Below are 18,498 nucleotides of genomic sequence, written 5' to 3'. Positions count from 1 at the left end.
AAAACCTAGACGTCTCGTCACAGCCTGAGAAACTGACTACCCCTAGAGAGAAAGCGAAGACCTCACTTGCCTCAGAGAAATGTACCCCAAAGTTTTAGATAGCCCCCCACAAATAATAACGGTGAGTCAAGGGGAAAACACAAACGTAGAGATGAAACAGATTTAGCAAATGAGGCCCGCTAATACTAGATAGGCAGAAAATAGATAGTTTTTGTACTGACCGCACAGACACCTATCAAAAGTAAACCACGCAGAGAATACAAGAACCCCCACACCGACTCACGATGTGAGGGGCGCACTCTGCACCCCAGAACTAACCAGCAAGCAAAAAATCACATAAAAGCAAGCTGGGCAGAACTCATAATATAATGAGAAACGTTTTCAAGGAAATAATGAGAAACTGAACAAGCAAACTTAGCTTCTCATAGCAGGAGACTGGTCACAAGGAATATTCAGGAAAGCACAGGATCAGGACTGAATACACCGACAGCAGGTGACAAGTAAAGGTCCAGGTGAGTAAAATAGGCCCAGCCTAGCAGGAGATGAAACAGCTGAGCCCAGCCAAGACCAGCCATATCACTAAAGGCCACCAGAGGGAGCCCAAGACCAAACTCACACAGTACCATTCATGACCACAGGAGGGAGCCCGAGAACGGAATTCACAACACCACCATGGAGGATATACATAAGCTCAGATTGGTCTCCTCCACACCCTCTGAGCTGAGAAGTTTTCCGCCGTTGCGTTTTTCTTAGACAGCAGAGGACAGATGTTAATAAAATGACCCGTTTTACCACAGTAAAAACAGGCTCCCTGCTTCCTGAGCTCAGGGGCTCGACGCTTCACATGTGACACCCCTGCGATTTGCATAGGCTCCGTGGGCTCACCTGCAGCAACCTCACGTGAACCTAAACCCTCTCCCATAGGCGGTGTCTCATGCTCCCCCTGACGCAATCGGCGATCAATGCGGACAACCAGACTCATAGCGGGATCTAGAGAAGTAGGAGTGTCGTACATCAGAAGGGCTTTTTTAACCCTTCCAGAAACCCCATGAATAAGCTGACTCCGCAGCGCTGGATCATTCCACTGTGTATCGATCGCCCAGCGATGAAATTCAGAACAGTAATCCTCTGCAACTCGCTCCCCCTGGCGAATAGTGCGTATCTTAGATTCTGCTAGAGCCATTCTGTCTGGCTCATCGTAAATGTTTCCAAGAAAGGAAAAAAAACTCTCCACAGAGTCAAATGCAGCAGAATCAGATGGCAAAGAAAACGCCCATGCTTGGGGATCCCCGCTTAACAATGACAACACCAGGCCCACACGCTGAGCCTCATTACCTGAGGAGATCGGGCGCATACGGAAATATAGTTTGCAAGCTTCACGAAAAGAAACAAATTTACTGCGTTCCCCAGCAAATTTTTCAGGCAAAGGAAACTTAGGCTCAGCAACTCTACCTGTCGCTCCAGCTTGCACATTAGATACTGCTAGTCCCTGTTGCTGCACTGCCCCCTCAACTCAGTGACCTGTAGGGACAGCGCCTCCAACTGGCAGGTTATGGAAGTCATGGGATCTATGACAAAACAAAAAAAGGAACCCCCTTTTTTTTTTTGTTTTAAAGGCCGATTATAATGTCACGGGGAGACTAGGTGGGCAAGAGCTAATAACCCGGGCCCCTGCAATTTCCCTCAGACTAGGGAAATCCTGACTGACCCTCTGCCTAGAGTTTACACTGATGGTGTGCATGTCTAGGCCTCGACCCTCACCCTGTCTCCTGTTTCAACCCTAGGCTGAAACCATCGCCCACCACCCAGTGAAAAGATAATACACCAATATCCACAGTTAGCACAGACAAGGATAACGGAAAATATACACCACGCCGCAGTCACTCAGGAATACACTATAAATGCGCAGGGCAAAATAAATACAAATATAGGAAGGAGTAAATAAGACAAAGGGAAATACACCACCAGCAACGATACTCCAACTACTAGCTCACCACTCCAGACCGAGATAACCACGCACTAGACAGAAGCTATAATCGGCGACGCCCAATGTTCAGGAGAACTATTTAAAGGCAATGGGCATGGCCCAGCTTCCAATCCGAGCATCAGGTAAATTAACCCCGGACCAGCTAGATAAAATCTAGCTGACGCCAATGAGCACATAGTGGTCAAAAGCGGAATTACCGCTGTCTGTCGAACGACCTGGTCTGAACAGCGTCCGACATGACAGAAGCATCGTAATGAGTCTGTGATTGTGTCTTCGTCTGTGACATCCCCTGTTGTGAATGGCGGATTCCCTGTTATGACCTGGGTATAGAGGTGTTACTTGTCATTGTAATCCTGCTTTTGATGATAAGGAGTCTTGCTGGAAACTTTCTGAAAGGACAGAAAGCATGGATCAATAAATAGCTCTAGTGACTAATGTGAAAATTGCAAAATGACTAATTTTAGGTTTTTTTAAACAGTTCATGACCTTGCCATCCCCCTCCTCCTCCTGACCAAGCAGGGTTTTATTGTACATGCACTTTTAACAGCTCTAAAAAATATTCTCCTTTGGATAGTCAAATAAGTTTTAAGATTACTTTTTTTTACCACAAAGACTAGAATGCAGCAGTGAAGAGGTAGGGATTTCAATTAGAAAGTAATGCTGAGCTTATTTTGTGTAAGATGTATATTTTAAAGCATTAGCAGTCTTGGTCCCAGTTTTGATAACTGACAATCCCTTCAGGACTTATAACGTATATTTACGTAATATATCCAATCCCTGACTTTCATACGGGCTCCAGTGCTGAGCCTGCATCTTTTACCGCACATGACAGCTTATTTAATGAACTGTCATGCCTTTAACACCCTCGGCTGTTAACCAGTCAATCTCTGACAGCAGGATTTAGCACTCGCCAGCCAGAGGTGTGCCACGAATTCCATCCATCTGCATCCCTGTCACGTGATTCAGAAATGTGCAGTCTATAAAAATATAAGGTAAATTAATCAGATTAGTAACTGGCGTAACAAGAAAAAAATTCAGAACTCCAGAATTACAGTTTTTTGACCACCTCAATATTGCAATAAGAGGCGATCAAGACATTGTATCTACCTCAAAATTATATCAATAAAAACATCAGCTTAGGGCACAAAAAAAGCTTGAACCCAGCCACAGATCCTGAAGAATGAAAACGCTACGGGTCTCGGAAATTATCGACAAACTCAAAACTTCTTTTCATACAAATTTCTGATTTTTTTTCACCTCTTAAATAAAAAATAAACGTTACATGTTTGGATTCTGCGTATTCGTACTGACCTAGGGAATCATATGTCAGGTTAGGTTACCACATAGTGAACATGGTAAATACATTTTAAAAAAAAATATGTAATTGCATGTTTTTTGCAATTTCACCGTACTTGGATTTTTTTCCATTTTTTTAGTACACTATATGGTAAAATCAGTGGTGTCATTCAAATGTAGAACTCATTCCACAAAGAAAAACAAGTCCTCATATGGCTAAATTGATGGAAAAATAAAAAAAAGTTATGGCTCTTTGAAGAAAGGGTGGAATAAATGAAAATGAAAAAACGGAAAATGGCCATGGTGTGAAGGAGTTAAACAAAATGCAAAAGATTTAAAGTGAACACTAAGGAGGCCATGACTTTTAATTAACTTTTTCCTGTCAAGTTTTAGAATACTCACATGAATGACGGGAATGGTAAATTCAACACATTATATGCATACTTAATGTTATTTTTATTTGGCTGTACTTGACATGAAAATGTATCTTTTTAGGAAATTCGGAATCGTCACTGGCTTCAAGTCATGTCTGTAACAGGAAGCTCATTCCCACTTGAAGCTAATGTCTTTAAAGTATTCCACCTTCTGGATATTGGGCTATTAAAGTATGTGGAACAGTGATTAATTATTTAGATAAACCAGATATGTTCTTCTTTATATATCTATAGTATATATCTCTACTTTTAAGAATCATAAACTGAAATTAGGCCTCTTGTATAACTTCAATTCTTATTTAGAGCTCTGCTGATTAATTTCAAGTCAGATTTCATAAAATTCAGAGATCCTGGCGGATTTGAACAATTTGTGTTTCGATTTAGCAAATAAAATGCCTCACACCACTGTACACTATGCATAGAATTTCCCATAATTCCTTGCAGCTGTCACATCACTTGTAGTGATGAGGGAGTGTGCTCGTTGCTTGGGTTTTCCTGAGCACGCTCGGGTGACCTACCAGTATTTATGACTGCTCGGAGATTTAGTTTTCATCGCGGCAGCTGAATGATTTACAGCTATTAGCCAGCCTGAGTACATGTGGGGGTTGCCTGGATGCTAGGGAATCCTCACATGTAATCAAGCTGGCTAATAGCTGTAAATCATTCAGCTGCCACGATGAAAACTAAATCTCCGAGCAGTCATAAATACTCGGAGGTCACCCGAGCGTGCTCGGGAAAACCCGAGCAACGAGTATATTCGCTCATCACCAATTACATGGTATAGAGCATCCAATCTGGAGAGTCAGAGACACTATAAAAGCTGAGCCATGCAAAGTAGCAGCCACTTTAGAGATTTACAGCCTAAGGCTGGCATCACACATGCGAGAAATGCGGCCGAGTCTCGCATGTTAATACCCGGCATAGCCACCATCACTCCGGAGCGGAGCGAGCGGCCGCATAGCAATACATGGAGCCGCACGCTCCGCTCCTGAGTGACTGCGGCAATGCCGGGTATTAACATGCGAGACTCGGCCGTATTTCTCGCATGTGTGATCCCGGCCTAAACAGAGAACTTCAGAGTGCATAGCTCAGTATTAGCGATATGGAGGGAAGAAAAATATCTCAAACATTGGACCACTACTACTGGGTGTGGTGTACATCTGCAGGGCTGAAGATAGAAAATGGAGTATTACACACACTTTAAATAACACAAAGATTCAATTGATAGGGGGTGAGAGAGAAAAGAAAAGCGCCAGCAGCTGCAGACTCTAGATGGAATGATTGTGATCTGTGATCTTCTCAAGTAGGGCACTTTGTGTTGCTATCTGTGCATTAACCTTTTTTAATCAAGCACCGTGACCCAAGCAGGCAGTTCAGGTACATCTACTGAATAAAAACATGTAATATCTACCAGAGCAGGTGTATTTGCTGGATTGTGACACATACAAGCAATAAGCACCAACTTTTTGCACTTGTGCAAACCTTTTTTTGGGAAGTGGGTTGGTCATTTTTTTTAAATACACCAAAGAATAATCCCAACATTCCATACATTTAATTGTGACTGTCTACCCTAAAAAGTGTGTGTAAAAAAAGTGTGTGTTACAAACATTTTTTTTGGTACACTTGCTTAAATAGTCCAATTTTACACCCTGTTGCTAATCCCAAACAGGGATACATTTTGGACCACTGCTTTTCAAAATCTGTGTGTAAACACCAGCAAAGAAGACATCTTCGCCAAGAGCAATAACTTTTGGAACATTTTAGTCAGATATGTGAACGTCATTTAGACCTTAACCCCCTCACAATATATGACGCATATTTACTTTATATGTCATGTCCGTGCCTTTGATGCGGGCTCACACGCTGAGCTCTTTGATCTTGGCCAGAGCTGCGGGGGCTGCGTACTTCCTCCGCTAAGCCCTGCCCACTGCCCCACCTCTTCCATTCAGCTCCACCTATGTCTGCATGCGTCCTGCGTACCTATCTTTAATATTGGGTACGCAGGCCATGCGGATGTATGTGGATGTGTCCACATGTGTTGTTTTGATGCTGCGCCGACCGCAACAAATGCAACATGTTGCGTTCGACGCATGTGAACGCATCCGGATACATCCGCATGGCCTGCGTACCCGATGTTAAAGATAGGTACGCAGGACACATGCAGACATAGGCGGAGCTGAATGGAAGAGATGCGGCAGTGGGCGGGGCTTAACAGAGGAAGTACACAGCCCTCCGCAGCTCTGCCCTACTCAATTGTGAAACTAGCCTTAAAGATAAAAATATATATTTTAAGGCGTGAGAAAGCCAAGAGCGAAACGTGCTTCAGAGTCCTGGAGCCCTCCTAATCTATGTGTTGTTCTCTTTTCCATGTCTTTTGCTTGATATATGCAGTGTATTCATTCTGTTTACTTATTTATAAATTTAAAAAATTATTTATTTTATATATTATACATTTTTCTACTATATCTTATATGCATAGATTATTTTTCTAGCAAATACCCTATTATTTCAGTGATTCCCTTTCTGAAACATTTGTCGTGAACTTTCTTTTGTATATTGCCCCTCACAGTTTTAATATATATATGTATATATATATATATATATATATATATATATATATATATATCTTTATGTGCTAAAGAAAATTATTTTTTATGACATATTTATTTCTTTTTATGGCTATTCACCTCCTACCTCTGTGTAGAAGACAATATATCTAGTGTGAATATCCACGTAGACTAATGACATTATTTACAGTATATCCTGGTGTATATCCATGTGAATTAAAATGGTGCTTGGTAAGTCCATGGGAACAGGAAAGTTAGGTCTCCTTTAGGCTTGTACATTTCTACTTATATGAAGAACATAGCCATCTAAAGTAAAATATACTCAGTTTGTGTAAGATTTTTCAGTAGCTTTGGCTTGACAGGCTTTTACTTGAGGATGATTAACTCAAGCATATGATTTTGTTCTTTTGACATATGCTTTCTAATTTGAATTGGCAGCATTAACTTATATCTCCAGCTGTTCAGTTCACATCTATGAGGACATGATGTCACCAGTGTCCTCAGTTATTGAAATATTCCACCTTAATAGATATAGTATGTAAGTGGAATATTTTTTGTCAAAAGTGCAGGTAAAGAATTGTTGACAATCGGCAGACAGCAACAGAAAATGTCAGGAGTGTAGACCAAGAATGATATATCAATGGTATTATATTCCGAGTCTGGCATTGGGAGGATAATCTCTCTGGCAATATGAGGGTTCTATGTGTCTGATAATGTACAGGCGTCTATGGCAGGTACTAAGGGGGTTTCTGCGGCTGACACACGAGGGGGCATTGACTGCAGTCACTGAAGTACCCTTAGTGGGTATCTGAGGTGGGGCACACGTTGGGAAGGGAACATATTTGTCTTAATTACACTGGATTACTAGAAATGGCAATTCAAAAATTGAATAATTCATGTAGTACTAAAAATGTATATTACTAAAAATATTAACAAAAAAACCCTCAAACTGCTCAATGAGGTATTAAAATGTAAAATTAGCCACACGAGTTAGAAAACTGCTGTTAAGAGAAAGGAGCTTGACTATATTTTATCAATCCTTTGGTTTAAAGGGAGTTGTGTGGCATCGGCTTACCATTTCTCCTGTAGCTATACATACTGAATGTACACATGCATGCTAATGCAGGGGTCAATGTGAGAATGCGGGTTTATTTGAGATTTGGAGCTACTTGCCAAACTAAGAATGTTTTTATACTGGACCATATCTTAAAGGGAACCTGTTATTTGATTGGTGTTGTAGGAACCACTGGAGGCATGAATCAGAGTCTGGTTCCATCATTTCAGCCAGCTTTGGTTTATTCAGCAATAATCAGAGAAAACATACATTTATTTGCCAACCGAGGACCGTTCAGCTTACATGACTAGTGTAGGAGGTTGCTCTTCTTTGAGCCACTCTCCATGACTGACCAGTCTCTCACTATGTATATAGAGACCTGACACTAAAGAGGAGCTGGTGGGGAGAAGCCACCGATGACTGGCATCTTGGTCATTTTGGTTCTTGTCCAGCTTTTAAATGCATTTTCCCTGAAACCACTGCTGTATTTCAGGGTAAAAAAATACATGGCTGAAGTGATGTCTAGCTCTGATGGCATGTAGCTGGCATGGTCAACCTGAATCAAGAAGTGCTGCATAAAAATGACTTGAGAGGTTTAAAATGATGGCATACCAAATGTATTGATTAAAACATTAAGTTCTGGAAAGAAATTTATTAAAAAAGAAAAACAGAAATATCACACGGTCATAAGTATTCAGACCTTTTGCTCAGTATTGAGTAGAAGCACCTTTTGAGCTAGTACAGCCATGAGTCTTCTTGGGAATGATGCAACAAGGTTTTCACACCTGGATTTGGGGATCTTTGCCATTCTTCCTTGCAGATCCTCTCCAGTTCCGTCAGGTTGGATGGTGAACATTGGTGGACAGCCATTTTCAGGTTTCCCCAGAGATGCTCAATTGGGTTTAGGTAAGGGCTCCGGCTGGGGCAGTCAAGAATGCTCACAGAGTTGTTCTGAAGCCACTCCTTTGTGATTTTAGGTGTGTGCTTAGGGTCATTGTCTTGTTGGAAGGTGAACATTCGGCCAAGTCTGAGGTCCAGAGCACTCTGGAAGAGGTTTTCATCCAGGATATCTCTGTACTTGGCCGCATTCATGTTTTCTTCAATGGCAACCAGTTGTCTTGTCCCTGCAGCTGAAAAACACCCCCATAGCATGATGCTGCCACAACCATGTTTCACTGTTGGGATTGTATTGGGCAGGTGATGAGCGATGCCTGGTTTTCTCCACCCATACCACTTAGAATTATCACCAAAAAGGTCTATCTTCGTCTCATCAGACCAGAAAATTTTGCTTCTCATAGTCTGGGAGTCCTTCATGTGTTTTTTTTTTAGCAAACTCTATGCGGGCTTTTATATGTCTTGCACTAAGGAGAGGCTTCCGTTTGGCCATTCTGCCATAAAGGCCCGACTGGTGGAGGGCTGCAGTGATAGTTGACTTTCTGGAACCTTCTCCCATCTCCCTACTGCATCTCTGGAGCTCAGCTACAGTTATCATGGGGTTCTTCTTTACCTCTCTCACCAAGGCTCTTCTCCCATGATTGCTCAGTTTGGCTGGACGGCCAGGTCTAGGAAGACTTCTGGTGGTCCCAAACTTCTTCCATTTAAAGGGAACCTGTCACCACGTTTTTGGAAGATGGGATAAAAATAGCGTTAAATAGGGGCAGAGGTGGGCATTACATTAGTGTGTTTGTTATGCGTTTATTACCCACCTAAGTTGCCGAAATACCTTTGCAAAGTCTCCGTTTTCGCCTGTCAATCAGGCTGGTCTGGTCAAAAGGGCGTTGTCTTCCCCCAGATTTTGCGTAGTTTTCCGTTGGTGGCGTAGTGGTGTGCGCATGCCCAAGGTCCCGAATCCTCTGCCAGGGGATTTAAAAGAGCGCGCTGTTCATTTTCATTGGTGATCGGTGGGCGCGGCCATCTTCCTTTGGCCGCGCGTGCGCAGAAGCGGCGCTCTGCTGGCCGCGGCTTCAGGAAAATGGCCGCCGCGATATCCATCTGCGCACGCGCGGCATCCCGCGGCCATTTTCCTGAAGCCGCGGCCAGCAGAGCGCCGCTTCTGCGCACGCGCGGCCAAAGGAAGATGGCCGCGCCCACCGATCACCAATGAAAACGAACAGCGCGCTCTTTTAAATCCCCTGGCAGAGGATTCAGGACTTTGGGCATGCGCACACCACTACGCCACCAACAGAAAACTAAGCAAAATCTGGGGGAAGACAAGACGCCCTTTTGACCAGACCAGCCTGATTGACAGGCGAAAACGGAGACTTTGCAAAGGTATTTCGGCAACTTAGGTGGGTAATAAACGCATAACAAACACACTAATGTAATGCCCACCTCTGCCCCTATTTAACGCTATTTTTATCCCATCTTCCAAAAACGTGGTGACAGGTTCCCTTTAAGGATTATGGAGGTCACTGTGCTCTTAGGAACCTTGAGTACTGCAGAAATTCTTTTGGAACCCTGGCCAGATCTGTGCCTTGCCACAATTCTGTCTCTGAGCTCCTTGGCCAGTTCCTTTGACCTCATGATTCTCATTTGGTCTGACATGCACTATGAACTGTGAGGTCTTATATACACAGGTATGTGCCTTTCCAAATCAAGTCCTATCAGTTTAAATAAACACAGCTGGACTCCAATGAAGGAGTATAACGATCTCAAGGAAGATCACAAGGAAATGGACAGCATGTGACTTAAATATGAGTGTCTGAGCAAAGGTTTTGAATACTTATGACCATGTGATATTTCAGTTTTTCTTTTTTAACAAATTTGCAAAAGTTCTACATTTCTGTTTTTTCAGTCAAGATGCGGTGCAAAGTGTACATTAATGAGAAAAAATTTAACTTTTTTGAATTTACCAAATGGCTGCAATGAAACAAAGATTGAAAAATGTAAAGGGGTCTGAATACTTTCTGTACCCACTGTATATATATTACATAGATAGATGAAAAGCCCGCAATTCAGCAAGCAGCAACTTAGTGTGAAATGACAGCAGGAGCCAACAGGATAGAAGAGATCGTTTACATACAGTAAATTGAATAGGTAGATATACAGATGTCTATGACAAATAGAATTAGTACAGTGTGTGTGCAGCTTACTGTACATGTATTTAATTGATAAGAGATATTTTTTCTGAAAAAAATAGCGTGGACTCCCACATAATTTTTGTAACCAGCAGAGGGAAAGCCAATGGCTGGGGGCTGATGTTTATAGCCTGGGAAGGGGGTAATACCCATGGAGCTTCCCAGGCTATTAATATCAGCTCACAACTGTATACTTAGCCTTTACTGGCTATTAAAATGGGGGACCCTAAAAAAGAATGACATAGGGTCACCCAATAATTAATAACCAGCAAAGGCTATGCAGATAGCTGTGGGCTGATATTAGTAGCGCAGGAAGGGGCCATGAACACTGGCCCTCCACCCCCAGGCTAAAACATCTTTTTTTTCTCTTTTCAGGGGTGGGAGAGGTTGTGGTTGAGGGGATTTATGAAATGCTATGTTTTGAAATGTATGCTTAAAAATTATCTAATATGAAATATCTATATGTTTATGGAGTGTAAGTCTAAACGGGTAACCCTTGGCATAGTACACTTGTCTAATAGGAGCTCATATAATGTAGAAAAGCAAAAAACGCTATGCAAATCAATATACACAAAACCAAAACTATTTATAGTCACCTTTTAGTCATGTAACTCATGTTTGCTTTTCACAAAAAAGATCTACCTTGGGTGATTTTAGGGGTAAAATCGTTGATATAGTTATTTTTTAAAATCAACATTGTTATGGTTATGGGGGTTTAAATACCCTTTCCTGTTTCCTGTAAAATGTTTTCATTATTGATACTTTATGCTCATTATACAGAAATAATTTGCAAGTTCTCACAAAGCTAAAGAAGTGATGTCTAAATAATATTTTACTAATATGCCGTATACGATCCAATAAAAGTGACTTTAAATCTTAAAAGAATTGTATGTGCTTTCATCAGTGAAAGAATATTGTTAATCTTTTTGCATTGTTATTTCTTTTTGCAGTGCATCGTTTATTTATTCACTTATTCAATATTTCCTAAATAGGTTTCAGAAGCAGCTAATTTCAATAGCAAAAGTAGCAAAGAAAGAAATGGATCTGGAAATGAAAATGAGGAAGGTGGAAGAAGAATGGAGTGAGCAGGTACATGAACATTTACATTGAACATGATTTCACCTGCACAACTGACTATTGAATATTTGTAACTCAGCTTGTCCTATTTTGTTCGAAGCTCTTATCCCCATATTAGAGGAAAAATTACCTCTCGACTAGATCCCTGGATCAACATCCCATCATAAAATTCAGTACCCATATTCTGTAATGTTATATTTATCAAGAAATTTATCCAAGCCCTCCTTGAATTTTGTTTTGTGAATCGATCATTCCAACATGTAACAGAGTTCCATCGTCTCACTGTACCTACAGTAAGAATTGCATACATTGCTGATGAGTAAACCTTCTTTCCTCTAGTCGTAGAGAATGCCTCCTTTTCATCATTGCAGGCCTAGATGTAAAAAGATCATTAGAAAGATATCTGTACTGTCCATTCATATACTTGTACACTGTATTTATTTGCCCCTAAGCTTTTGTTTGAATAACCCCTAGTTTTACATTTATCTATCTATAAAATTTATATTGATTTGTACAAACCCCCTTTTTTTCATTGGATCTTGGGTTAAACATTTTTATACTCATGATTACACTCATCAGACCCTCTACGTGGGCTTCCATAAAACAGTAGATCTGTATTTCTTTTGGTGTTGGATTTATGAGAATTAAGATTCTCTGGTCTGATGAGACAAAGATAGGCCTTTTTGGTGCTCATTCTAAGTGGTATGTGTGGAGAAAGCCAAGCAATGCTCATCACCTGCCCAATACAATCCCAACAGTGAAACATGGTGGTGGCATCATCATGCTATGGGGTGTTTTTCAGCTGCAGGGATAGGACAACTGGTTGTCATTGAAGGAAACATGAATGTGGTAGACATAGCTGAAGGTTCACCTTCCAACAAGACAATGACCCTAAGCACACAGCTAAAATAACAAAGGAGTGGCTTCAGAACAACTCTGTGACCATTCTTGACTGGCCCAGCCAGAGCCCTGACCTAAACGCAATTGAGCATCTCTGGAGAGACCTGAAAATGGTTGTCAACCAACGTTCACCATCCAACCTGACGGAATTAGAGAGGATCTGCAAGGAAGAATGGTAAATCCAGGTGTGAAAACCTTGTTGCATCATTCCCAAGAAGACTCATGGCTGTATTAGCTCTAAAGGGTACTGAATATCGGCAGCATGGTAGCTCAGTGGTTAGCATTGTAGCGCTGGGGTCCTGGGTTCAAATCCCACGAAGGACAACATCTGCAAGGAGTTTGTATGTTCTCCCCTTGTTTCCTCCGGGTACTCCGGTTTCCTCCCACACTCCAAAAAGACATACTGATAGGGAATTTAGATTGTGAGCCCCATTCGGGACAGCGATGATAATGTGTGCAATCTGTAAAGCACTGGGGAATATGTTAGCGCTATATAAAAAAAAAATAAAGTTTAATACTTATGAGCATGTGATATTTCAGTTTTTCTTTTTAAATAAATTTGCAAAAATTACATTTCTGTTTTTTTTTATCAAGATGGGGTGCAGAGTGTACATTAATGAGAAAAAAAAATGAACTTTTTTGAATTTACCAAATGGCTGCAATGAAACAAAGAGTGAAAAATTTAAAGGGGTCTGAATACTTTCTGTACCCACTGCTTATATATTCACCAATGCCCCACAGTTTCCATTTAAATTCTGACTCGGTCTCTGCTGGTTTCTACTTCCAGGACACACACGGCAGAAAGTACTAGTTGTGCCCAATGATTGGCTAACCAGGTACTTCCTGGTATTTCCATTTAATGTGGGGCATTTTTGAGTCAGGGGGTCATTATTGCTTTTTTAATTTTTTTGTTAAACCAGTCTGAGCTCTTTAAAGTGTCTATAGTTTACTTTAGATTTCAATTTAGAGTGTGACGCTAACATTAGTGATAATTCTAAATAGTACCCCCATACTTCAATATTTTTACTATGCCGCCCTCTATGCCTCCAAATAGTAAAAGTGGTACATGTGTGCCTCCATATAGTAATTCCTCCTTTGCACCCCACTCTGGCACCATATAGTAATAGTACGGCCATTATGTCTCCATATTGTATTAGTGCCTTCATATAGTAATATTTCCCCCTTTATGATTGCACATATTACTAGTGCCTCCACTGTGCCTCCAAATTGTAAAGGTCCCCATAATTTCATTTGTCCAGAGAATTCTTAGACATAATATGTTTTAATGTCATCACAGTAATTGGATGTAATTTAGAATCTCTTCCATGTGTAGGTTCTAAGCTTCAAACCTTACAAAACCAAAGTGCTGTTGGCAAAGGATCAGACACTAATTTTACTAGAAGCGTTAGAAGATGCCCACATGCTCCTTGCACAGATGCTGTCCTCAAAGGAAATTGATCCCCTAAGAGAGGAAGCGACAACCTGGGCAGAGAAACTAAAGCGTGTGGGTGATGTCTTGGAGCTGTGGATCGATGTACAAGAGCTGTGGCAGCATCTCGAGGAAGTGTACAATAATCCCACTAATATCCAAGTAATGTATACCTGTTTCATTATAAATTGTAATTGCTGTACAATACATATTGTTTGCAATATTACAACTGTAACTTCTCTTTTTGTTTTTCAAAATAATAATTAGTGACCTTTCAATGCTTCCTTTCTTTTATTCTCAATAAACAGGAACTACCACGGGATGCAAGAAGATTTGCAAAAGTAAACAGACGATGGACTTTGATGATGGTTTCAGCTTACAAGACAAAAAATGTCCTCCAGGTGAAGGAAATTCTAATGATTTTGAAGCAAATACCATAATTTTTATTTTATACTCAATTAATGAGAACTGTACTTTCATCAAACTTTGCATAAATCAATAGTACAAGCGAAGCTATGTATCTTTCCAATATATAATTTTTCTTCTTCACTTCCTTTCGCTCCTGCATTCTGAACTCACTATCCACTCTGAAAAAAAAAGCCAGCTTAGCTTTATCTTGCTCAAGATCCGACCGACTGCCAGCACAGTGAGGTCTCAGGTTATATAGCATATTGAACTATGTAGAGGGAAAATGGAAGAAGAAATGAAGAGTAGAGTGAGAAAACAGGCAGCAAGAAATGCAAAAAGATTATTCTGAGCATTCAAACCAGTCTTTTTCCTCACTCTAGAGCTGGATTCATATCTACACTGCTGAGTACTGCAGTAAAATGTATTCAATTCTGTTGCTGCTTTTGCCAGTTTGCTAAAAAAAAAAGAAGGAAGAGCAAGAATGCATCTCTTTGTGAGCTGTGCTTTGTATTGGGCTGCTCAGAGTTAATTGCAAATTAAGTGATAAAGTCTAGAGGGGTGGAAAATGGTGAAAATGCAGTCTACAATAGATATAGGGATGAGAGATAATGTTATTTCTCATGTATATATGCTGGACAGCTTATCTTGAATAGTTACCTGAGGTATAGTTCCCCTTTAATTTTTTTTTATGAATAAGGTAATAAAATGTGGTTATTTAAACCTAATTGATGCATAGTTAACAGATGACTATAATGAGTCCTTGTGTCTGTAAACAATAAGGGGATCCATAATAACTCAGTGCGGTTTGTTGCCTGTAATAGAGAGCTAAGTTATATTTTTATATGAAGTATATATTTTAAATCACTGTAAAACATTGGATTAAATGTTTACTAAAAAATTGAAAATGAGTTTTTATGGCATAGGTTTAGACACTATCTTTGTTGGGCCAATTCTGAATTATTAGTTTCAATAGTTTCCAGATTCCATCATAACTCTAAGAACCCAGTAGACTTGTCCCTTTCTCATTGGTGTAAGCATCAGCCTTAAAAATATGATTCTAGAAAATAAAGCAAGAAAAAGTACACGACCCATTGTTTAATAAAGGTGTGGATGATCTTTGTTTGCACAGTCCTAGTGGGGACGTTATTCATTCTTTTGTGTAACTCCTGTCCTTTCCCCTACTGAAAAGCAAATAAAGATTCCGCAACACAGATAAATATGAGGAAGTTAGTATTCAAAGCATGTGCATGAGAACATTTGTGAGAATGTAATTTTTTGTAGACACTTGTATTCCCAGAGAAAACAATTCTGATGGACACTTTCTTAACACTATTCATTCCTGCTAGTAGTGTGTGACTGATTTGACAACTGGGTGTTACCAATATTGGGTGCGTCCCTTCACAGTCTGATATTGTCCAATCAACGCTGCTAGTAGGAGGCCTGGTAGGGACGCACTGCTTTGACTCCGTTGTCTATATACATATTTTTAAAAGGAATAACACAATCCGCAGAGCTTTAACACAGAATATGGCCCCGATTCATCAACAGTTTTCTCCACAATTCCGGCTTGAAACTGTTTAAAATGTCGCTATATCATTGCACAGCTCTTAATTGCACAATTTTTAAAAAAAAATATTTTCTTTTGTTAGCTTCTCCAACTTTGATGAAAAATGGGCGTGATAGAGGACGTCTGACAAATGCATAATAATTTCCAGCACAAAAGTACTGTAAATTACAACAGAAATGTACTTCAGTCCATGGAGTACACGGCAGATGTAGGACACTCCAAATTCATTAAGAGGTGCATGCCTCTTAACCTCTTATAATGTAAATACGAGGTGATTTGTACTGCTGGTATGTGCCTGCAACAGCAGTAACTGGTGCTAGCTTTGACCATTGCTGTTTAACCATTTAGATGTTGCACCATTTTAATGTATTTGGCCGTGGGAGTGCTAATGTACAAGTCTACATTACCATTCCCCATTTGACCTGATGACATGTTGAAAGCCTCCATTACTATGTTGGTCCACCTATAAAGTCCAGCCATAGGCTAGGGAGAATATCAATTTGACTCTATGCTGCAATAATTTGAAAGGAAAATGCAAAATTGAAAAATTGCACGGTCTTGAAGGGGTTAATGAATTTGGCGCATCTTACACCAGTAAACCCTTCATGAAGATTGCTATACTATACACCAGTCTTGATAAATGGGCACTTGATGTGCAAGAGAATGAAATTTGAAGCTTTTCATTTAGTGTGAAGACTAAATGCATAGATATCAATTGAACTAAACATATCTTCTACACTCTTTTACGTAGTGCTGCTGTACAGGAGATGTTCCCAAGGAAGTTCTTCTAAGACACTTCTACCAGGAGCTGGAGATCTGTTTTCACGCCTTAAATTCTTACCTTGGCAAAATGAGACAGAGTTTCCCTCGCTTCTACTTCTTGTCAAATTTAGCTCTGGTATCTGTGCTTAGCCGGCCTTATGATACCAAATATCTTCACCATCATTTAAGGTACTGTATGTGTTCTTAGACATATTCTACAGTGACTCGCAGACATTATTATTATTATTTATTATTATTGCGCCATTTATTCCATGGCGCTTTACATGTGAGTCATCAATCTAAATTCCCTATCAGTATGTATTTGGAACGTGGGAGGAAACCGGAGAACCCGGAGGAAACTCACGCAAACATGGGGAGAACATCCTTAGTGGGATTTCAGTCACCATGCTTTGTATGTGTATAAATAATGTAATACAGAAATCATCTTACTTATTGACTTGTACAATGGAAAGTAGGGTATTGATAGACAGTACCATTCACATGGATTTAAAATTTTTTCATGTAATTACAATATTACATTGAGTATTTTTTTATGTCTAATAACATCATCATTGGGCTCACATGGATTTAATTGTTGTTCCTTTAATGTTCTTTAAATTATGTCTGTCAATCTTGGACTTTTAAAAGGCCCCATCTATCTTACGATTTATATACTGCATACTGTATGTGACATGCAGAAATAGTGATAACTGCTGTTGTTTCAAAAGCATCCAGCAACTAGAGGGGTTATCACAGTCACAGGAGACAGGGAGTGGTTAGCAGAGCCTCAGGGGATTGTGGGAAACTTGTTTACTGCTCTAGCAGCAGCCAAAGGAATGAGTGGTGTGTTTCTGTGATCTGTGTCCAGAAGTTCAGGCAAGTGAACCATAGGGATTCAGGATTCCATTACAGAGTGGAGTTGTGCTAACCCCCTTACTGCTAGTTGAGGAAGTCTAACAAGAGCAGGAAGCTAAGTACTGGAAGAAGTTGTATTACAGGGATAATCTCCCTCAGCAAACCCTCCTTTCTTCCTCCATTACACTGTGCTAGAAGGAATGCTGTGTACTGCTGTGCTTTTGTAAAGAGTCTTGGTGTGTGCTGAAGTGTGCTTTCAAAATAGACCTTTAGCCAATGTGCCTCTAAGAAGCAGCTGTCCTGTTTATAAAGCCTGTGCTTAAGAGACTTGAATTGTACTGGATGTGCTGTGACATTAAACTACACTGTTCATGTTCATGAGGACTTTATCAATCGTATCTGTGTGAGCAAGTGGATCTATCTTGTGCCTGAGGAAGCTGCAGTGCATGGTCGCCCTGAGTAACGGTTCCCCCCAGAGTTCTAAAGAATTCCTCTCTGAACCTAGGGGCATACACGTAACATATACCATGCAGTTCAAACATTAGGTGATATTGTTACAGAAATCATTTAACGTGTCTAACTGTATTTTATCTTCATGCTTGTTTTGCAATTAAAATGTATTGCCTTTTAGGAACTTGTTTGGTGGGGTTTCCTCTATTGAAGTAGAGAAAGTTGAAGAGGTGGAAAGTGAGATCTCTGAAGAGGAAGTTGAAACAACAGGTCCAGTTCTTGACTTTTTAAGTGTTCGGTCGGGAAATGAAGGCTGGTTTTCAACAGGTCAAAGGAGCACAACACATGTCACAGACACTGAAAGTATATTTCAAAGATCATTAAAATCAGTAAGTTAACGTTTGTTTATTTATTTACTGTAACTTGTATTAAAATGTTGTAGGGTTTTCAGCTCTCGGGTAGGTGCTTGGATACACACAGGCACAGAGTTTTTGTATCAAAACAGAATAAAGTTTATTGTCCTAAACTTTACAGATCCAAAATGAAACAGCCTTTCTTCAGCACAAATGAATAACCAGACAGTCATTTCTTCAATAAATATCAAAACAGTCCTCTCTCTGAGTAAGGCAAAGTAA

The 18,498-nt window shown here is 40.3% G+C and overlaps 1 protein-coding gene across 1 annotated transcript in view; it reads left to right on the top strand.

Annotated features, from left to right (window-relative positions):
• The window catches only part of LOC143803957 (dynein axonemal heavy chain 5-like), a 587,287-nt gene that overhangs the window by 242,198 nt on the left and 326,591 nt on the right, over positions 1–18,498 (top strand). The window contains exons 34-39 of the mRNA XM_077281707.1: positions 3,779–3,888; positions 11,408–11,504; positions 13,726–13,983; positions 14,130–14,222; positions 16,548–16,747; positions 18,045–18,252. Of these exons, the coding sequence (XP_077137822.1) occupies positions 3,779–3,888; positions 11,408–11,504; positions 13,726–13,983; positions 14,130–14,222; positions 16,548–16,747; positions 18,045–18,252 (966 nt within the window). The remainder of the gene's footprint in view (positions 1–3,778; positions 3,889–11,407; positions 11,505–13,725; positions 13,984–14,129; positions 14,223–16,547; positions 16,748–18,044; positions 18,253–18,498) is intronic.

This window comes from Ranitomeya variabilis, chromosome 2 (assembly GCF_051348905.1).
Source record: "Ranitomeya variabilis isolate aRanVar5 chromosome 2, aRanVar5.hap1, whole genome shotgun sequence".
Taxonomy (NCBI): domain Eukaryota; kingdom Metazoa; phylum Chordata; class Amphibia; order Anura; family Dendrobatidae; genus Ranitomeya; species Ranitomeya variabilis.
Note: the sequence above shows the minus strand (reverse complement) of the source record. Positions and strands in the feature narration are given on the sequence as shown.